This window comes from Berghia stephanieae, chromosome 9 (genome assembly GCF_034508935.2).
Source record: "Berghia stephanieae isolate SIO BIC M18660-M18661 chromosome 9, UCSD_Bste_1.3, whole genome shotgun sequence".
In the NCBI taxonomy this organism is placed as follows: Eukaryota; Metazoa; Mollusca; class Gastropoda; order Nudibranchia; family Aeolidiidae; genus Berghia; species Berghia stephanieae.
This window is the reverse complement of record NC_088368.1, coordinates 35622532-35644571: the sequence shown is the minus strand read 5'-3', so window position 1 is coordinate 35644571 and position 22040 is coordinate 35622532. Positions and strand designations below refer to the sequence as shown.

The following is a 22040-nucleotide window of genomic DNA, read 5'->3' as shown; positions in this document are numbered from 1 at the left end:
TCTTCTTGGGTGTGAAACAAATAACATATGGCTGTTCCACACTGTCTCTGAATATTTGATGTTCCGTCGCTTTTGTGAAAGTAAATGTGAAAAGAAGTATTTTTAGTATCTTTGGGGTTTTTATTATTAGGAGATGATGCTAATAACAGCGAATTTGACTTCTTTTTTTTTCTTTTTTTTTTTTACAAATATGTATTAACTTTTATATTTTTCCTTTAGCTTGATGGCCGATGTAATACAGTGGCATTCTGTGACAGGATGCAGTCAGAGCCAGAAGAATTTTGGTGTCAGCTTTTGCAAAAATACTTCATTGGAACCAATCGTGTTGTGGTAAGATAATTATAATTTTCTTCATTGTCAAAAAAATTGTAAGTAAATTGTAAATGTTGATGAAGATTTATAAAGTGAATTTTCCACAGATTTTTACCATCCTCAATGCTCTTCACAATTTTTCATTTGTTCCTTCGGCAGACTATGTGGAATCATAATTCCATTTTATACAGCACCATTCGCCTATTAGGCTTTTAAAACTTTTTTTATCAACACTCTTACAATATCCATTACTGCCTATAGCCAGGTATTCATTCACACCCGACCCGAGTTGAATGAGATGATAATATGTATTTAATGCCTTACCCACTGTCACCCATCCAGCCACTGACACGCTTAACATTGCTTGACTTTTGTGACAAGATTAGACACCGTAGCATTGAGCCACCATATTAGATTTTATCTTTCTTTATGATGATTTTTTTCTCCAGACTTAGCCCTTTCAGTGCCATTGGCCGCCCTGTGCAGCCAGAACAGAATCTGTTCTCCTGGCCAATTGCCGTACAGTGCGGCTGGTCTTGAAAGGCAAAAATAATAATGTAATCCAATCCTACTTTTTATAAAAGTACTATAAATTGTGTTGAAATATCAATGAACAATGACGTCATTAGTTTTTGTACTGCAATTAGTTACTATCTTTTATCATAGAGTTAAGTCCGTTGGTTGTTGACTTTGTCTCTCTTCTGATTAAAACGTTATGGACTTGCAAGATGTCCTTTGCCATTATTTCTTATTAAATTCTACAGGTTATGGGCCCAGACAGGCTTAACAATTTTCGATGTTGAACATTAAAAGTGGAAAGTGACGTAAGTTTCTCTATTCGGTGTACTAGTGCTAATCAGCTAATACAATCAACAACAAAAGACTGTGGTAGGGATAGTGAGATATAACGGCTACGTAGAAAAATGGCATCAGGAGGAGTAATGCACGTCCCTCTGTTGAAGGGGCATTTAAATTACAGTTGCTGGAAGATGCAAATGAAAATGTACCTGATTCACCAAGACTTATTCGAGTGCGTGACGGGGGAGTGCAGAGACACGAAGAAAACACAGAAGGCGCTGGCTACAATCGTGTTGGGCGTCGATCCGGGTTTGCTGTATCTGATCGGGACAGAGCCAAAATCAGCCAAAGAGGTCTGGCAAACACTCGAAAGACAATTTCAAAAGGATAGTTGGCTAAACAAGTTGTCACTAAAGAAGCGACTTTATAACATGAGGTTAACAAATAATGACGTGAACGGCCATATAAAAGAAATGACTGAAACATTTCAATCGTTATCGCTTCTAGGATGTAAAGTCGACGATGAAGAAAAAGTATGTTTACTTTTATCCAGCCTCCCGAAGCAATATGACATACTGGTAACAGCTTTTGGTGCTGCGGATAAGGCACCCTCTTTCGAACAAGTTACAGAAAGACTGCTAGCAGATGTAACTCGGTGTTCCATTGATAGAATGGTCCATCAGCCTGAAGAGGTTATGAAAGTGAAGAGCGCTGGCAGAGGAGTAAAAACAGCTTTAAAAGGAAAGTGTTATCACTGTCATAAAGACGGACATTATAAGAACTCTTGCCCTTTGTTAAGACAACACAAAAAGAAGATTTCGTCGAATTCAAAGCCATCATCTTTACTTGTGGAAGAACAATGTTTATCCGGCAAACTCTGTGAAACACTAGATAATAAGTGGATCTTGGACTCAGGAGCAACTTCGCACATGTGTAACGACATAACGATTTTTCATGAATTCCAAAGAACTAACAATTTGGTTGTTACTTTAGGAGATGGACACAAAATTAATTCAGTTGGAATTGGTAAAGTTTACCTGGATTTAGAGGGTGAAAAGTGCATCTTAAATGATGTGATTTGTGTACCTGAACTTGCTCATAATTTGATAAGTGTAGCCAAAATCCTGAAACATGGGGGAAGTGTAATTTTCTCCCAAGCTTCAGGAAAAATCATGAATGAAAAAAGAACTCTTGCTTATGCAAATTATGATCAAGAAGACAATCAGTTTATTGTAAAATGTATGCCTAGTAAAATCAGGCCAAACACCGACTATAATTCTGTTTTGAGTGTTGAAAGTAAACATGAATATGTTTCTCTTGATGATGGTGGTCAGAGTGTGTCAAAGGAAGACTTGTGGCATTGTAGATTTGGTCATCTTGGAGTTGATAATTTGTGTAAACTGTCACAAAAGAAGATGGTATCAAAGTTTGATTTTGATCACAAGAAGAAAATAACATTTTGTGAATTTTGTACCAAGGAAAGCAACACAGGTCTCCCTTTCCTACTCACTCTGAAAACCAATGTCTCAATGATGTGCTGGGATTGATTCACAGTGATGTGTGCGGCCCTTTACCAAACTCATTGGGAAACAATAGATATTTTGTAACATTCATTGATGACTGCACAAGACATTGCTGGGTTTATGCTATACAAACTAAAGACCAAGTCTTGAGTGTGTTCAAAGAGTTCAAAACCATGGTTGAAAAAGTTACTGGGAAATCAACAAAATCTTGCGGTCAGATAATGGCGGGGAATATAAGTCTAATGAATTTAAAGCGTTCTTGTTAGAATGTGGAATTAGACATGAGTACACCGTTCCTAAAACTCCTGAACAGAACGGAGTTGCTGAAAGATTAAACAGAGTTTTGATTGAGAAGGTCCGAACCATGTTGGTTCAATCCAGGTTACCCCAAAGGTTCTGGGCTGAGGCGTTAAATACAGCTGTGCATGTTCACAACTTGAGTCCTTCAAGAGTGTTAGGTGATAAGACTCCCAGGGAGCTTTTTACAGGCAAAAAGCCAAATGTTTCATATCTGAAAAGTTTTGGGTGCACTGCCTACATGCATATCCCAAAGGATGAAAGAAAGAAGTTAGATCCAAAATCTAGAAAGTGCATTTTTATGGGGTACGGTCAAACATCAAAAGGCTATAGGCTTTATGATACTGAGAAGAGAAGAATTATTCTAAGTAGAGATGTTATTTTCACAGAATGGAGATTTGAAGGTCTGCCAAGTAAGGGAGATGCAGCTCAGGAAAATGAATTTCAGTGTCCAATTCTTGATCTAAATTTAGAGTCTGAGACTGAAAATGATCATGAAACAAGAAACCTAGAGGGTAATGTTCATGAAACTGAAGCACAAATAAGAAGGAGTACAAGAGCTACAAAACCAGTTGAGAGATATGGAGAATGGATGTACACTAATAATAGTAGCAGCAGCAGCTATGATGCTGAGCCTACAACTCTATCTGAAGCACTGCAAAGGCATGATGGTAAGCTTTGGAAAGAGGCAGCTGATAATGAGTACAATTCCCTTCTTAAAAACGGTGTATGGAAACTTGCTAAGCTTCCAGAGGGAAGAAAGGTCATAGGTTGTAGATGGTTTTTAAAAGGAAACTGAACCCTGATGGCACTGTTCAAAGATATAAGGCTAGACTTGTGGCACAAGGTTATAGTCAAGTGTATGGAGAAGATTATGATGACGTTTATGCTCCAGTTGCAAGGTTTGAGTCAGTCAGGGCAGTCATATCTCAAGCTGTCAAGGAGAAAATGAATATTCATCAAATGGATGTTACTGCAGCATTCTTAAATGGTGAACTTGAAGAAGATATATATATGAAACAACCTGAGGGTTATACTGAACTTGGAAAGGGAGAGGATCTTGTTTGTTGTTTAAAGAAAAGTCTTTATGGACTCAAACAATCTCCAAAGTGCTGGAATGAAAAACTAGACACATGTTTAAAGAAAATGGGATTTCAGAAAACTGTGGATCCATGTGTCTATGTACGAGAGAAAACAAAGGGTGATAAATTCGTTATTTGCCTTTACGTTGATGATCTGATCCTTATAACCAAAGATGCTGAAGAACTTGTTCAAGTCAAAAGTGACCTTTCCAACAAGTTTGAAATGAAAGATCTTGGTGAACTGGATTACTTTCTTGGTGTTGAATTTAAAAGACAAGAGAATGGGAGCATTTGGATGGGACAAGAATCCTACACCAAACAAATACTTACCCAATTTGGCATGGGAAATTGCTCACCGACTGATACACCGGTTTGCAACAGCCAAAAGCTTACTCCTGGAAATGAAAACAGTGAAAGAGTAGATCCTCGACATTACAAGTCTGCAGTGGGTAGTCTCTTACACTTAAGCAATAGAACAAGGCCAGACATAGCATATGCTGTAGGGTTGGTTGCTAGGTTCTCCTCAGACCCATGTAAGGAACACTGGGTGGCAGTAAAAATAATCTTTAGATATCTAAGGGGCACAACAAATTTTGGCTTAGTGTACACTGCGAATAATGTTAACTCAGATGATGTTGTTGCTTGTGTTGGTTACTCTGATGCTGACTGGGCAGGTGATACTTCTGATAGAAAATCTACTTCTGGGTTCATTTTTCTTAATTCAGAAGGGGCTGTTCAATGGGGGAGTAGGAAACAAAATTGTGTTGCACTCTCAACTGCTGAAGCTGAGTACATTGCTTTGGCATCAGCGACTCAGGAAGCAACATGGTTGAACTCTTTGATGACTCAGATCAGTACTGTTACTGTTAATGAACCAACAATGGTTATTTATGAGGACAATCAAAGTACAATTTGTAGTGCTAATGGTAAAGGGTCAAAGAGATCCAAACACATTGATATTAAGTATCATTATGTTCAGGATAAGATTGCCCAGGGTGATATTGTGTTACAATATTGTAAAACACAGGAAATGTTAGCAGACATTCTCACAAAAGCTTTACCAAAAGACCAGTTTGTGAAACTAAGATCATTGATGGGATAAGAAAACCTATTTGAACTAAATTTGACAAGTTGAAGTTTAGGAGCTTCTACTTTACTGTATAGCTTGTTTATTAGTTACGTACATTTTAAAAAAATTTAAAATTGATAACTCTAATGGGTGTAGATTGTTGATTTTGTTACATTTTTATTTTTATATAGCAAATTGATATTTGCTGGGATTTTTTAAATTTAACTCTGTGGGAGGAAAACTATTATAAAGTTTGAGTGTTCATTATACTAATGCAAATGATCATGGACATTGTTATTGTGAATTGGATACAAGTTGATCATGAATTGAAATTTATGATGGGATGCTTTAGTTTATAAAGTATAGTTGTTTTTAGTTGTACAAATTCAGGGGGAGTGTTGAAATATCAATGAACAATGACGTCATTAGTTTTTGTACTGCAATTAGTTACTATCTTTTATCATAGAGTTAAGTCCGTTGGTTGTTGACTTTGTCTCTCTTCTGATTAAAACGTTATGGACTTGCAAGATGTCCTTTGCCATTATTTCTTATTAAATTCTACAAATTGAACTAATGGTATCCTTTCATTCATCAGAACATTCAATTGGCCCTAGGGGGGTAATTTAATTGAGATTTTGCACAGAATTCAAATGTCGCTTTGTCTTAGCTTGTCATTCTCATGCTGCCTTAACCAGTGTCAGCCATTTTAATAATAATAATAATAAATGTACATTTATATAGTGCTTATGCCGAAGCTTCGAAGCGCTTCACATTGACCATCAGTAAAAAACATTACACACTGCAGAATCGGACATGCGAACAAAAGCTCACAAAATGTGATGGAAATGCGAATATAGCCTATAGCCTCAGCTCTGAAAGACTTAAGGGTTTTGACCCAAGGCTGTGATTGTGTTTGGTAGATAGAGTCTTTAGCTCATTAAGGGAAAGGTCCAGATGTATAAGGGGGCCTATTTCCTTAAATATGTGTGCATTTTATACAGCAGCACAATTTCACAGGATTCAATATTCTCAATATGAATTTCATCTTCAGGTAAAAAAGAAAAGTATTTTAAAAATTGAGCTTTTATATAGCGCAATATCCACAAAATGTGCTCAAAACGCTTTACAAGGGGTCCCTGGTCAACAGCAACATTTAACATTTAGGGCGTGACATGACGCCTGTTAGGCGATGCTACAATTTTTTCCGACAGAGACAACGCTGTTAACGGCCAAGAACTCATTTTACACCCGAGTATGGTGAGAGAATGTGAGTAAAGAGACTTTTTCAAGGACCCAACTATGCGCATAGTGAGGCTCGAACCCAGGACCTTCCGATCCGAAAACGAGTGTCATACCACAAACAAGACCACATAGCCGCACAAGAGTGGTAGAGTGGAATCAGTTATCCATTTCATACTGTACAAACTAAAGACAAAAATCCCCAAAAAGCTTAAGCATTAATAGAGTGCAATATCCACTAAATGTGCTCAAATCACTTTATAATGGGTCCCAAGCCAACAGCAGTGCTTAACATATGGACAAGACATGACACCTGTTAGGTGATATATTACCATTATTTTTTCCAACAGAGACAACATTGTTAATGGCCAGGTACTCATTTTACACCTGAGTATGGTTAGAGAATGTGAATAAAGAGCCTTTTCCAAGGCCTCAACTATGCGGGACTCGAACCAAGAACTTTCCAATCTGAAGGCGGGTGTCATATCACTAGACCACATAGTGCACAAATAGCTTGATAGCAGAAAGTATTTTGGAAACAATAAAGAGGAAAGATTTGATAACCAAATTGCAGAGTTTGTGTGTTGTTATATTTCTAAACATAGTTTACTCGAAACTGTTCTATCACTCTAGTCAATATATTTCCGGACTAGGTCTATTATAAAATGTAAGTTGCTTACCTTTGATACTGGAAAAGGTTTATACTTCCTGAAAAGTGAACGAGCATTCTATAGGAGTGCCGCATTATCGATGCCGATGTGGTCGACGCAGTCTGGAAACTTATTGACTACAGGAATATCTATTGTCTTTCTTCAGATTATTGGAAGACCAAGTATAAGTCTGGGGGCCGACATGGGAAAGGAAGAAGAGGAGCGAGTCGAGAGGCAGAAGGAGGATCTGGGAAGTGACGGCCTTTCAGAGTGTAAGAAGAGGCTGGAAAATGCGGAAGAGGAAAACGCTGTAAGTTTTTGGGGTTCACTCATTTCACATGCATAGGACCAAGATCGAACCTGGACGCAGTTGAGATATTTTTTCTGACCCTCCTGTTCACCCAGCAGTGATTGTGTTGCTGAGTTTGTCAGATCATGTGGAAAGTACTTTGGGATGGACTAGCATCCTATCCAAAGGGTACCGAGCGATTGCTATTGTCTGTGTCATGCCTGGTTAAAGTCCGGCTCCACAGGCCTATTGCACACCTGACTATTTCTACGAAAAATTTGTAGAATTACGAAATCTTTGCTCAATTTTAGAACTTCAGGAGCATTTATAAGTCATTACAACTTATTGAAAATGAAAGTAGATGCCAGAGTGCATAGTTTTAAGGATTTTAAAGTCTTATCTAATCGTTATTACATAATCGATATTACATTTTATTTTGGGGGGGGGGGGGGGGGGGGCAGAGATAATGTTGTTAATGGCCATGTACTAATTTTGCACCTAAGTGTGATGAGAGAAGGTGAGTAAAAAGTTTTCTGCAAGGACTCAGCTATACACCTGTCAGAATGGGACTCGATCCCAGGACCTTCCAATCGAAGATGAGTGTCATACCTTTAGTAGGTTATTGTTTTGTGATTAAAGAAAAGAACGCGTGCTAAGATGATTTTCCGATTTGATTTCAGAGACCACCACCCCTGTCTGTTCACGAGAGAATTTCCGTACCAGACGTAGGCAGCATCAAACTCCATACCATTCGTCCCAGCACCAACATTGCCGACACCCCGACCACCAACACCGACAGCAATCCGCTCTTTCGCTTGTCTGATCTCCCATTCCGATTTATGCTGGACGATATTTCCACCAATTTTGTGGAGGTGAGTGGGGAAATACTCAAGGCTGTGGGGGGTGGGGATAGGTGTGGGGCACTCATTTTATCATTAACCAGTGAAAGAGTCATTCAGGGATGAAAGCAGTCTCGGTATTTCAGGAATTTCTGAGAATTTTGATTTTTAAAAACATTTTAATCATATCTTGCGCATGTATTGGATTTTTAAAAATTTATTTTTTTCTTATCACTGGGGATTGGCCAGAAGAGATTAGCAAAATGACCTATGTTACTAAATTGCTGTGCTTTGAATCACTTCACATGGTATTCAGGGAAATTGAGATTGGCCTCAACTAACACCCCTGGCCTCACAAATAGAAATAAACAAAAAAAAAAAAACTTGAATATTTATACAGCGCAATATCCATCAATGTGATCAAAGCGATTTATAAGGAGTACCAAGCTAACAGCAACACTTAACATGTAAGATGAGACACGACGCCTGTTAGACACTATTACAATTTTTTTTTCTGACAGAGACATCACTTTTAACGGCCGGGTGATTATTTTACACTTTTGGTCGAATTAGAAGTTGTTTGGCTCCCGTTTTGGATTTTTAATGCTCAACTTTAGATTCAATAACTAGTGAAATGTATTTTACCCAGAAATTGAAATGTTGTAACTGATCTATATTTCACTAGTTGTAATGTATTTTCAAGTGACAATTTATATAAATAAAGGTGAATTTCAAAACAATTTAGGTTTATACAGATTTGTTTTATTAAAATTTTCGAATAACCTTCCCCCCCTTCTCCCCCTCCCCCCTTTTTCAAAATAAATATACAGATTTTTTTAGTTAGCTGCCTATGTCAGATCCGTATATTAACGCGTTGCTTGTTATTTTATTCCTCATTGTCTTTCCTGTCAACAGCTCAGTGTTATGGTGGATACCTGCGACATTCCCCAACATCTCAAATGCTATCTGTCACTTTACGTCGATCTTGTCACAGAGAGTGCTGTTCAAACAGACGATGGTAAATTCAAATAAAAAATTTTATTTAAAAAAAATTTTTTTTTTTTTTAAATTTTCTAATTAACCTCTGATTCATTATTTTTGTATTATTTATTTTACCTTGGGTGTTTGTTTGTTCAGACCACCGCACACAGCCATTGAAAAAACAAAAACAATGTCCACATCAGTATCTATGATCGGAAATTACGGTATTGATTGTTCAAGTAAAGGAAGGACACAAAAGTTTGAATTGACATCAAATTTCGTTTACAAAAATGTTTAAAAATTGCCTGCTGGTAGGACAATGTCAATATTTGCCATAAAAAAAAAGTTAAGAATAAAGACGAAAATGAAATTCTGAACCTAATTTTGAAAATTGCAATTCATAGACTACTTCAGGCAGTGTTATTTAAATTTGAGTATTTATATGGAGCAATATCCTCTTAGGGTACTCAAAGCACTTTATAAAGGGGTTCCTAGCCATTAGCAATGCTAGATGTGTTGGATGAAAAATGACATTTGTTAGGGGATATTACAATTTAAACGACAGATGGCCAGGCACTCATTTTACACCTGAGTATGATGAGAGAATGTGAGTTAAGAGCCTTTTCTTGGGCATTAACTATGTGCCACTCAGAGTGGGACTTGAACCCTTGGACCTTCCAATCCTAAGGTGAGCAGACTTGACTAGTACTACGAAAAAATTGTAGAAATACGAATTTTTGGTTCCAGCTACAGAGCTGCATAGGTCTATTTGACTCAATAAATCATGTTGAGAAGGAAAGTCTAGCTTTTTAGAACCTATATACAGGTATTGGAGCATTTTTGGACCGTGCTGAAATGAAATTGTTCATCTCTAAAGCTATCTAAAGTGAATTTTTCTTCTTTTCCCTTGGAAACTGGGAATTTTTGAAATTTCAGTTAGGCAGCTCTGGGTGAGTGTCCTATCACAAGACCTCATTCTTGTATTTACTGTAAGGTAAATGCTATAAAAATTCATTCTTTATTATTTTTTTAAAAAAAGATATTATGTTTGTCCTTTGGTCCTTTGTTTTAAAAGGAGAATTTGATTTTAAAAAATGAAAAATAAATTTTTGAACTGAATCTTCCTCTCAGAGTTGATTCCATACGAAACAGTGGTAGCCATGATAGAGGCAGACACAGTGCATTGTGGGGCAGGTCTAGGATATCCTGCGTCCAGTTCTTTCCGATGTGGGAGCTTTGCCCAGCTCTACACACTCACGATCAGGGTGAGTCTTCTGTGTCTTCATAAATATTTTTTTTGAATGAGTGGCCCATGTTTTGAATATGATTTTGCCTGGAACTGTTAACGTGATTGAGTAGAGAAGAGAGTGATGGGGGCTGCCTGAAGCCTGAGATCGTAAAAATACTAAGAAAAAGATGAAAACGGAAAGGCTTCAGATGGGAACAGTACGGACAATGAACTGTTCCCATTTTTACCTTTTTGTTAGTGTTTTAACATGATTGAGTAGAGAGAGCGATGGGGGCTGCCTGAAAGCTTGGGATAGTAAAAATACTAAGGAATAGGAGAAAATGGAAAGGCTTCAGATGGGAACAGTACGGGCAATGAATTCTTCCCATTTTTACCTTTTCGTTAGTATTTTAACATGATTGAGTTGGTGACTTTCGCATTTTCATCATTTAGAGAAAAAACTGTAATTTTATTTTGTCATTTTTATTAGTGACTTAAAGAAGAAAATACTTGTCGTGTTTACCTTGTAGAATTATACTCCGAGTTATTTGAAAGTTCGTTTTCTCTGTTTGGGAGTTTTAACTCATTTTCTTTTCTATCCACATTTGACAAGGCAGATCTTTAAGGTCAACTCCTTTTTACACACTAAAATTACAACGATTTAGCCTTGCATCATTAAATGATTGATAGGAAAGGAAAAGAGAGGACCTATATGATTATTATGGTGGTCAACAAGTTTCAGGACTTAATCGACGGCTTCTGCACCAATTGTTTTTCATTGAATGTATTGTTTAGAATTTGTTGCCTCCTGGATGGGATTCCTACCTCCCATAGTGGGGCAGGGAGGTACTTGCTGTGTCTTCTATCCCCCTTTATCTGTTTTCCAATTGCTTTCTGTCTTTGTCGTGGAGTGAGATTGCTATATGGGGTTCCTACCACCCATAGTGGGCAGGGAGGTACTTGCTGTGTCTTCTATCCCCCTTTATCTGTTTTCCAATTGCTTTCTGTCTTTGTCGTGGAGTGAGATTGCTATATGGGGTTCCTACCACCCATAGTGGGCAGGGAGGTACTTGCTGTGTCTTCTATCCCCCTTTATCTGTTTTCCAATTGCTTTCTGTCTTTGTCGTGGAGTGAGATTACTATATGGGGTTCCTACCACCCATAGTGGGCAGGGAGGTACTTGCTGTGTCTTCTATCCCCCTTTATCTGTTTTCCAATTGCTTTCTGTCTTTGTCGTGGAGTGAGATTGCTATATGGGGTTCCTACCACCCATAGTGGGCAGGGAGGTACTTGCTGTGTCTTCTATCCCCCTTTATCTGTTTTCCAATTGCTTTCTGTCTTTGTCGTGGAGTGAGATTGCTATATGGGGTTCCTACCACCCATAGTGGGCAGGGAGGTACTTGCTGTGTCTTCTATCCCCCTTTATCTGTTTTCCAATTGCTTTCTGTCTTTGTCTTGGAGTGAGATTGCTTGGTTTTGTCCTGACCTTGGCCGGAGTCTTTGGCTGGGAGGGAAATAGTCAAATGTATAGTTATAGTTTTGGGAGATGATATTTTTTTCCTTGTAAATCATCTCTCTTTTATGTACTCTTATTCTTTTCATTTTTAACATATGTTTTGTATGTTGTGTATTCCTCTTAGTGGGGACCTGTGCTTGTGTCTGGATGAGACTTTTAGGTGATCTCAAACTAAGTACTTTGATAGTGTGCTCTTGGAATGTACATCTGTTTCCTATTTGAACCAATTCCCCTTTGTCTTACCTTTTCTTGGGTGCTTTAATTGTAATTCTAGAACTTATTACTTTCCCATTTTCTTCCTTTTTACTGGTACTGATATTACCTTATGTGTTGTTTATTTTTATTATATATATATAATTAGGAAACCAGGGTATGGACATATTTTTGTTCATAAAGAGTTCAAATTAATCCCAAAAGAATGAATTAAAAATAATTGGCACAACATTTTATGAGGGAACTTCCATCTGGTATCTTCAATAGAAAAGGATGAATGAATTCACTTTTTTCTTTTTTCTTTCTCAAAATACAGGCAGAGGAAGGGAAGTATCACAAGGCCGTTTCTTGGGCCAAGGATTTGATGAATAATGTCAAGTTTACGGCCGATCGGGCCAAGATTGTGGCCAAGAAAATCCTGAGTGAATCGTCCAAGGACAAGCGTAGTGGGTCAAAGGTCATACGCACACTGATCAGGGAACTGCTCTACAAGAAAGGTGAGCAGGGATGTAACATGTATTGTAATGTAGTGGAGTTGTTTGGATTTGTGCAAATGTAGCTGTTCGGCTGTGTTTATTTATGTTAGAGTTCTTTCTAGAGGTACGCATTTTGTGTTGTGCATGTTTTGCATGTGAGTGTGAATGTTGACTGCGCAAACGTATAAGCACTTTTTGTTCATTGTTTTGTGTTAGGTTAGTTACTGAAAGAACTCCGTCTGAGCTAGTCGCATTTTATATTTGTTTTATATTTACCATATGATTATTAATAAATAAATTGAATTAACAAAGTCTGAGCCGAGTCATTACAAGGAATATCCATGTGGTCATGTGACCAAGTTCAAGAAGATAATGATTTATACCCCACTGCCCCTCAACCCAGTATTATGGTGGAGTGAACAACATTAGCACGCCTGCCTTTTATTCCAATTATATTGGAATATTCCGATTTTTAAAAATTATGATTTTCCAAATTTTTCTTCTTTTCAATTTTGTTTTTTTACTTTTGTCAGTTTTTTTTTTCCTTTCTTTTTACATTTTTTATTCCAACTTTTAAAAGATTTTTCTAAGTGGCGATTTGATCATTGTTCCTTTATTTGCTTCTCCTTTCTGTGTCTTCTGACCAGCGTTAGAGTTCCTTACTGGGCAAAATATATCATCACCACCACCATCATCATGATCATCATCATCCTCATTACTGTCTCTCCATTCCCAGAGTCCAACCTGACAGTGGTTTCTATGCTGAGACAACAAGCCTTCCTGTCCAATCTCATCAAACGTCTAAGCAAGGAACCTGCTAAAAGTAAATCATGATATTATTATTATTCTCATTGTATGCCTAGTCTTACGAACCAGTATGATTTCTCATAGTTTAACCCTCTCCTTACCAGCCATTTTCAAGATTTCCCCCAAAACTTCTCACCCAACTAGCACAAATATATTTTTTATCACTCAAACACAAAGCAGTAAAATTCTTGCGATACATAATTTCTTTAGCAAAACATGCTCTACAACACACTGTTCATTTGCTTCAAATTTTATGATTTACAAGAGAAATTTGAATAAGAAAAAGGTTGGTTGTATCGTAACGCATGTGACGGTTTTCCTAAAGTTGGTAAGGAGAGGGTTAATACACTTTGAGGTCCAAAATATGATAATATGGGAATGTTGACTAAACTATGCTGAATGCAAGAAGTCACAGAAGGAGGGGGGGCGGAATGGAAGAGGTTAAGGTTATTAAAAATCGTCTCCTCCTAGATGAGAATCTGAGTAGCCAGATAGATGATTGTCACAGGAGTTACATGGTTTTCCTCCCCTTTATGCGGCTATGTGGTCTAGTGGTATGACACTCGATTTCGGATCGGAAGACCCCGGGTTCGAGCATCGCTCTGCGCATAGAGTCCTTGGAAAAGACTCTTTACTCACATTCTCTCACCGTACTCAGATGTAAAATGAGTACCTGACCGTTAACAGTGTTGTCTCGTTCTGAAAAAAATTGAAATATCGCCTAACAGACGTCATGTCCTGTCCTAAATATTAAATGCTGCTGTTGGCCAGGGACCCCTTGTAAAGCACTTTGAGCACGATTAGTGGATATTGCGCTATATAAAAGCTCCAAAAAAAAATTATTGTTTTACTGATTTTCTGCATTAAATCATCCGATTCTGAAATTTATTTTTTTTTCATTTTCAAAAATCAGGTTCTGAAAGATCTCCATGAGATCCAGGCGATATTGAAGGAACCTTCCAGAATGCACGTACACCTGGCATGTGATGTCTCCAGACTGGCCAAGCACGGAAACCCTATTGAGCCATGGAAAACCTTTTTGGGCAGCAAATCAGATATTGACAGGCCACTGAGGTGAGTTTATTTCTAAAATAGATGAAGTTAAATATGAGTATTTGTTACAGTGACTGACATAATCAGTTGGGTAGTGAAAAGGTTTGAACTGAGATATTGCCAAGTTTAGTTAGAAGGTCAATTTTTATCCAAAATGACTTCTTGTCATAAATGATTAACTCAACCCTTTTTGTACATCTTTGGGAAATATCAAACCTTAATTTCACTTCTAAATATTCTTTACAGCTAGTCAAGTTGAAGAATGAAATTTGAGAAAAGTTGCTGGATACTTTTCCCATACATCTGACCATAACTTCATGAAAATCACCCGATTTACTTCAAATAAAGATTAAAATGCTTTGCTTTCAGAAATTTAAAAAACATGCAAATCCAAAATTTTCACCTCCGACTGATTATATCATGCACGGACACATTTATATAACGCATTTCCATGGATTAACCATGCTCAATGCATTTCACATTGTTTCATTTATTCCAGGCCCAATGGAACCATATTTCCATTTCATACAGTACAAGTCAGCTGTTAGGCATCCCTTTTATACTAACATTCTTACAATTTCTATCAATACCTATAGTCTGGTACTCATTCACACCTGAGTCGAGTAGGGAATGTCAAGACCAGAGAAAAGACTCACTTCTCACATTCTCTCATTGTAATCAGGTCTGTATTGAGTTCTTGTCTGCTAACAGATTTTTCTCTGTTCATGAAAAATTAAGGCACTAGTGCTTCAAAGGCATGATCTACATCTGAAGTGTTGCTGTTGGTTTGGAACCCTTTGCAAAGCACTCTGTGCTCATTTAGTGGATTAAAATCATTTTTAACGCTTGTTTTATGAATGAAATAGAATAGAGAATAACCATGATTGTTTTTCTAAACCTTTAATCATATTGAAGGGGATCCACAGGTCCTGTGCTGCTCACATTTTGAGATTCAGAAGAACAAAACCGAAAATCGTTTGGTTTTTTTTGGTGATTCCTGGGTAAAAATATCTGTAGAATCCATTTTCTTAGTTTCAAAACATAAAAGGTTTCTAAAACTCCTAAAATTACCCTTGATTAAGGTGAAGGTAAGGTAATTATATATATATATATATAATATATATATATATATATATATATAAATATATATATATATTATAATATATATATACTATATATATTATATATATATTATATTATATATATATATATATATATTATATATATATATATATAGTATATATATATATATATATATATATTATATATATATATATATATATATATATATATATAATATATATATATACCTTACCTTCACCTTAATCAAGGTTAATTTTAGGGTTTTAGAAACCTTTTATATGTTTTGAAACAAGAAAATGGATTCTACAGATATTTTACCCAGGAATCACCAAAAAAAACCAAACGATTTTCGGTTTTGTTCTTCTGAATCTCAAAATGTGAGCAGCACAGGACCTGTGGATCCCCTTCAATATGATTAAAGGTTTAGAAAAACAATCATGGTTATTCTCTATTCTATTTCATTCATAAAACAAGCGTTAAAAATGATTTTAATCCACTAAATGAGCACAGAGTGCTTTGCAAAGGGTTCCAAACCAACAGCAACACTTCAGATGTGATCATGCCTTTGAAGCACTAGTGCCTTAATTTTTCATGAACAGAGAAAAATCTGTTAGCAGACAAGAACTCAATACAGACCTGATTACAATGAGAGAAATGTGAGAAGTGAGTCTTTTCTCTGGTCTTGACATTCCCTACTCGACTCAGGTGTGAATGAGTACCAGACTATAGGTATTGATAGAAATTGTAAGAATGTTAGTATAAAAGGGATGCCTAACAGCTGACTTGTACTGTATGAAATGGAAATATGGTTCCATTGGGCCTGGAATAAATGAAACAATGTGAAATGCATTGAGCATGGTTAATCCATGGAAATGCGTTATATAAATGTGTCCGTGCATGATATAATCAGTCGGAGGTGAAAATTTTGGATTTGCATGTTTTTTAAATTTCTGAAAGCAAAGCATTTTAATCTTTATTTGAAGTAAATCGGGTGATTTTCATGAAGTTATGGTCAGATGTATGGGAAAAGTATCCAGCAACTTTTCTCAAATTTCATTCTTCAACTTGACTAGCTGTAAAGAATATTTAGAAGTGAAATTAAGGTTTGATATTTCCCAAGATGTACAAAAGGGTTGAGTTAATCATTTATGACAAGAAGTCATTTTGGATAAAAATTGACCTTCTAACTAAACTTGGCAATATCTCAGTTTCAAACCTTTTCACTACCCAACTGATTATGTCCAGTCACTGTAACAAATACTCATATTTAACTTCATCTATTTTAGAAATAAACTCACCTCAGTGGCCTGTCAATATCTGATTTGCTGCCCAAAAAGGTTTTCCATGGCTCAATAGGGTTTCCGTGCTTGGCCAGTCTGGAGACATCACATGCCAGGTGTACGTGCATTCTGGAAGGTTCCTTCAATATCGCCTGATCTCATGGAGATCTTTCAGAACCTGATTTTTGAAAATGAAAAAAAAATAAATTTCAGAATCGGATGATTTAATGCAGAAAATCAGTAAAACAATAATTTTTTTTGGAGCTTTTATATAGCGCAATATCCACTAATCGTGCTCAAAGTGCTTTACAAGGGGTCCCTGGCCAACAGCAGCATTTAATATTTAGACAGGACATGACGTCTGTTAGGCGATATTTCAATTTTTTTCAGAACGAGACAACACTGTTAACGGTCAGGTACTCATTTTACATCTGAGTACGGTGAGAGAATGTGAGTAAAGAGTCTTTTCCAAGGACTCTATGCGCAGAGCGATGCTCGAACCCGGGTCTTCCGATCCGAAATCGAGTGTCATACCACTAGACCACATAGCCGCATAAAGGGGAGGAAAACCATGTAACTCCTGTGACAATCATCTATCTGGCTACTCAGATTCTCATCTAGGAGGAGACGATTTTTAATAACCTTAACCTCTTCCATTCCGCCCCCCCCTCCTTCTGTGACTTCTTGCATTCAGCATAGTTTAGTCAACATTCCCATATTATCATATTTTGGACCTCAAAGTGTATTAACCCTCTCCTTACCAACTTTAGGAAAACCGTCACATGCGTTACGATACAACCAACCTTTTTCTTATTCAAATTTCTCTTGTAAATCATAAAATTTGAAGCAAATGAACAGTGTGTTGTAGAGCATGTTTTGCTAAAGAAATTATGTATCGCAAGAATTTTACTGCTTTGTGTTTGAGTGATAAAAAATATATTTTGTGCTAGTTGGGTGAGAAGTTTTGGGGGAAATCTTGAAAATGGCTGGTAAGGAGAGGGTTAAACTATGAGAAATCATACTGGTTCGTAAGACTAGGCATACAATGAGAATAATAATAATATCATGATTTACTTTAGCAGGTTCCTTGCTTAGACGTTTGATGAGATTGGACAGGAAGGCTTGTTGTCTCAGCATAGAAACCACTGTCAGGTTGGACTCTGGGAATGGAGAGACAGTAATGAGGATGATGATGATCATGATGATGGTGGTGGTGATGATATATTTTGCCCAGTAAGGAACTCTAACGCTGGTCAGAAGACACAGAAAGGAGAAGCAAATAAAGGAACAATGATCAAATCGCCACTTAGAAAAATCTTTTAAAAGTTGGAATAAAAAATGTAAAAAGAAAGGAAAAAAAAACTGACAAAAGTAAAAAAACAAAATTGAAAAGAAGAAAAATTTGGAAAATCATAATTTTTAAAAATCGGAATATTCCAATATAATTGGAATAAAAGGCAGGCGTGCTAATGTTGTTCACTCCACCATAATACTGGGTTGAGGGGCAGTGGGGTATAAATCATTATCTTCTTGAACTTGGTCACATGACCACATGGATATTCCTTGTAATGACTCGGCTCAGACTTTGTTAATTCAATTTATTTATTAATAATCATATGGTAAATATAAAACAAATATAAAATGCGACTAGCTCAGACGGAGTTCTTTCAGTAACTAACCTAACACAAAACAATGAACAAAAAGTGCTTATACGTTTGCGCAGTCAACATTCACACTCACATGCAAAACATGCACAACACAAAATGCGTACCTCTAGAAAGAACTCTAACATAAATAAACACAGCCGAACAGCTAACATTTGCACAAATCCAAACAACTCCACTACATTACAATACATGTTACATCCCTGCTCACCTTTCTTGTAGAGCAGTTCCCTGATCAGTGTGCGTATGACCTTTGACCCACTACGCTTGTCCTTGGACGATTCACTCAGGATTTTCTTGGCCACAATCTTGGCCCGATCGGCCGTAAACTTGACATTATTCATCAAATCCTTGGCCCAAGAAACGGCCTTGTGATACTTCCCTTCTCTGCTGTATTTTGAGAAGAAAAAAGAAAAAAGTGAATTCATTCATCCTTTTCTATTGAAGATACCAATGGAAGTTCCCCTCATAAAATGTTGTGCCAATTATTTTTAATTCATTCTTTTGGGATTAATTTGAACTCTTTATGAACAAAAATATGTCCATACCCTGGTTTCCAATTACTATTATATAATAAAAATAAACAACACATAAGGTAATATCAGTACCAGTAAAAAGGAAGAAAATGGGAAAGTAATAAGTTCTAGAATTACAATTAAAGCACCCAAGAAAAGTAAGACAAAGGGGAATTGGTTCAAATAGGAAACAGATGTACATTCCAAGAGCACACTATCAAAGTTACTTAGTTTGAGATCACCTAAAAAGTCTCATCCCAGACACAAGCACAGGTCCCCACTAAGAGGAATACACAACATACAAAACATATGTTAAAAATGAAAAGAATAAGAGTACATAAAAGAGAGATGATTTACAAGGAAAAAAATATCATCTCCCAAAACTATAACTATACATTTGACTATTTCCCTCCCAGCCAAAGACTCCGGCCAAGTCAGGACAAAACCAAGCAATCTCACTCCAAGACAAAGACAGAAAGCAATTGGAAAACAGATAAAGGGGGATAGAAGACACAGCAAGTACCTCCTGCCCACTATGGGTGGTAGGAACCCTATAGCAATCTCACTCCACGACAAAGACAGAAAGCAATTGGAAAACAGATAAAGGGGGATAGAGAAGACACAGCAAGTACCTCCCTGCCCACTATGGGTGGTAGGAACCCCATATGCAATCTCACTCCACGACAAAGACAGAAAGCAATTGGAAAACAGATAAAGGGGGTAGAAGAACAGCAAGTACCTCCCTGCCCACTAAGGGTGGTAGGAACCCCATATAGTAATCTCACTCCACGACAAAGACAGAAAGCAATTGGAAAACAGATAAAGGGGGATAGAAGAACACGCAAGTACCTCCCTGCCCACTATGGGTGGTAGGAACCCCATATAGCAATCTCACTCCACGACAAAGACAGAAAGCAATTGGAAAACAGATAAAGGGGGATAGAAGACACAAGAAGTACCTCCCTGCCCACTATGGGTGGTAGGAACCCCATATAGCAATCTCACTCCACGACAAAGACAGAAGCAATTGGAAAACAGATAAAGGGGGATAGAAGACACAGCAAGTACCTCCCTGCCCCTATGGGAGGTAGGAATCCCATCCAGGAGGCAACAAATTCTAAACAATACATTCAATGAAAAAACAATTGGTGCAGAAGGCCGTCGATTAAGTCCTGAAACTTGTTGACCACCATAATAATCATATAGGTCCTCTCTTTTCCTTTCCTATCAATCATTTAATGATGCAAGGCTAAATCGTTGTAATTTTAGTGTGTAAAAAGGAGTTGACCTTAAAGATCTGCCTTGTCAAATGTGGATAGAAAAGAAAATGAGTTAAAACTCCCAAACAGAGAAAACGAACTTTCAAATAACTCGGAGTATAATTCTACAAGGTAAACACGACAAGTATTTTTCTTCTTTAAGTCACTAATAAAAATGACAAAATAAAATTACAGTTTTTTCTCTAAATGATGAAAATGCGAAAGTCACCAACTCAATCATGTTAAAATACTAACGAAAAGGTAAAAATGGGAAGAATTCATTGCCCGTACTGTTCCATCTGAAGCCTTTCCATTTTCTCCTTTCCTTAGTATTTTTACCTATCCCAAGCTTTCAGGCAGCCCCATCGCTCTCTCTACTCAATCATGTTAAACACTAACAAAAGGTTAAAAATGGGAACAGTTCATTGTCCGTACTGTTCATCTGAAGCCTTTCCGTTTTCATCTTTTTCTTAGTATTTTTACGATCTCAGGCTTCAGGCAGCCCCCCTCACTTCTTCTCTACTCAATACGTTAACAGTTCCAGGCAAAATCATATTCAAAAACCTGGGCCACTCATTCAAAAAAAATATTTATGAAGACACAGAAGACTCACCCTGATCGTGAGTGTGTAAAAGCTGGGCAAAGCTCCCACATCGGAAAGAACTGGACGCAGGATATCCTAGACCTGCCCCACAATGCACTGTGTCTGCCCCTATCATGGCTCCACTGTTTCGTATGGAATCAATCTGAGAGGAAGATTCAGTTCAAAAATTTATTTTTCATTTTTTTAAAATCAAAATTTTCCTTTTAAAACAAAGGACCAAAGGACAAACATAATATCTTTTTTAAAAAAAATAATAAAGAAATGAATTTTTATAGCATTTACCCTTTCCGTAAATACAAAAAATGAGGTCTTGTGATAGGACACTCCCAACCCCGAGCTGCCTAACTGAAATTTCAAAAATTCCCAGTTTCCAAAAAAGGGAAAAGAAGAAAATTCACTTTAGATAGCTTTAGAGATGAACAATTTCATTTCAGCACGGTCCAAAAATGCTCCAATTTTCCTGTATATAGGTTCTAAAAAGTTAGACTTTCCTTCTCAACATGATTTTTTTGAGTCAAATAGACCTATGCAGCTCTGTAGCTGGAACCAAAAATTCGTATTTCTCAATTTTTTTTGTAGTATAGTCAAGTCTGTCACCTTAGGATTGGAAGGTCCAAGGGTTCAAGTCCCACTCTGAGTGGCACATAGTTAATTGCCAGAAAAGGCTCTTAACTCACATTCTCTCATCATACTCAGGTGTAAAATGAGTGCCTGGCCACTGTCGTTTAAATTGTAATATCCCAACAAAAAGTCATTTTTCATCCAACACATCTAGCATTGCTAATGGCTAGGAACCCCTTTATAAAGTGCTTGAGTACCCTAAGAGGATATTGCTCCATATAAATACTCAAATTTAAATAACAAATGCCTGAAGTAGTCTATGAATTGCAATTTTCAAAATTAGGTTCAGAAATTTTATTTTCGCTTTATTCTTAACTTTTTTTTATGGCAAATATTGACATTGTCCTACCAGCAGGGAATTTTTAAACATTTTTGTAAACGAAATTTGATGTCAAAATTTAAACTTTTGTGTCCTTCCTTTACTTGAACAATCAATACCGTAATTTCCGATCATAGATACTGATGTGGACATTGTTTTGTTTTTTCAATGGCTGTGTGCGGTGGTCTGAACAACAAACACCCAGGTAAAATAAATAATACAAAAATAATGAATCAGAGGTTTAATTAGAAAATTTAAAAAAAAAAAAAATTTTTTTTAAATAAAATTTTTTTTTTGAATTTACCATCGTCTGTTTGAACAGC

At 36.8% G+C, this 22040-nt stretch overlaps 2 protein-coding genes across 2 annotated transcripts; one reads left to right on the top strand and one right to left on the bottom strand.

Moving 5' to 3' along the window:
* The first annotated feature begins 225 nt into the window (after positions 1-225).
* Positions 226-13346, top strand: LOC144979211 (uncharacterized protein C05D11.1-like). The gene is made up of 7 exons (XM_078925819.1): positions 226-330; positions 7137-7280; positions 7940-8131; positions 9014-9116; positions 10211-10344; positions 12353-12533; positions 13249-13346. Exons 1-7 carry the CDS (start codon positions 259-261, stop codon positions 13344-13346), a joined length of 924 nt encoding a protein of 307 aa, XP_078781945.1. The 5' UTR covers positions 226-258.
* Positions 13347-16877: 3531 nt separating this feature from the next.
* Positions 16878-21768, bottom strand: LOC144979210 (uncharacterized). Its single transcript, XM_078925818.1, has 6 exons — positions 21748-21768; positions 20787-20919; positions 20367-20376; positions 18611-18789; positions 17810-17895; positions 16878-16913 (listed from the first exon to the last, which is right to left on the bottom strand). The coding sequence occupies exons 1-6, from the start codon at positions 21766-21768 to the stop codon at positions 16878-16880; spliced, it is 465 nt and encodes a 154-aa protein (XP_078781944.1).
* Positions 21769-22040: the final 272 nt, after the last annotated feature.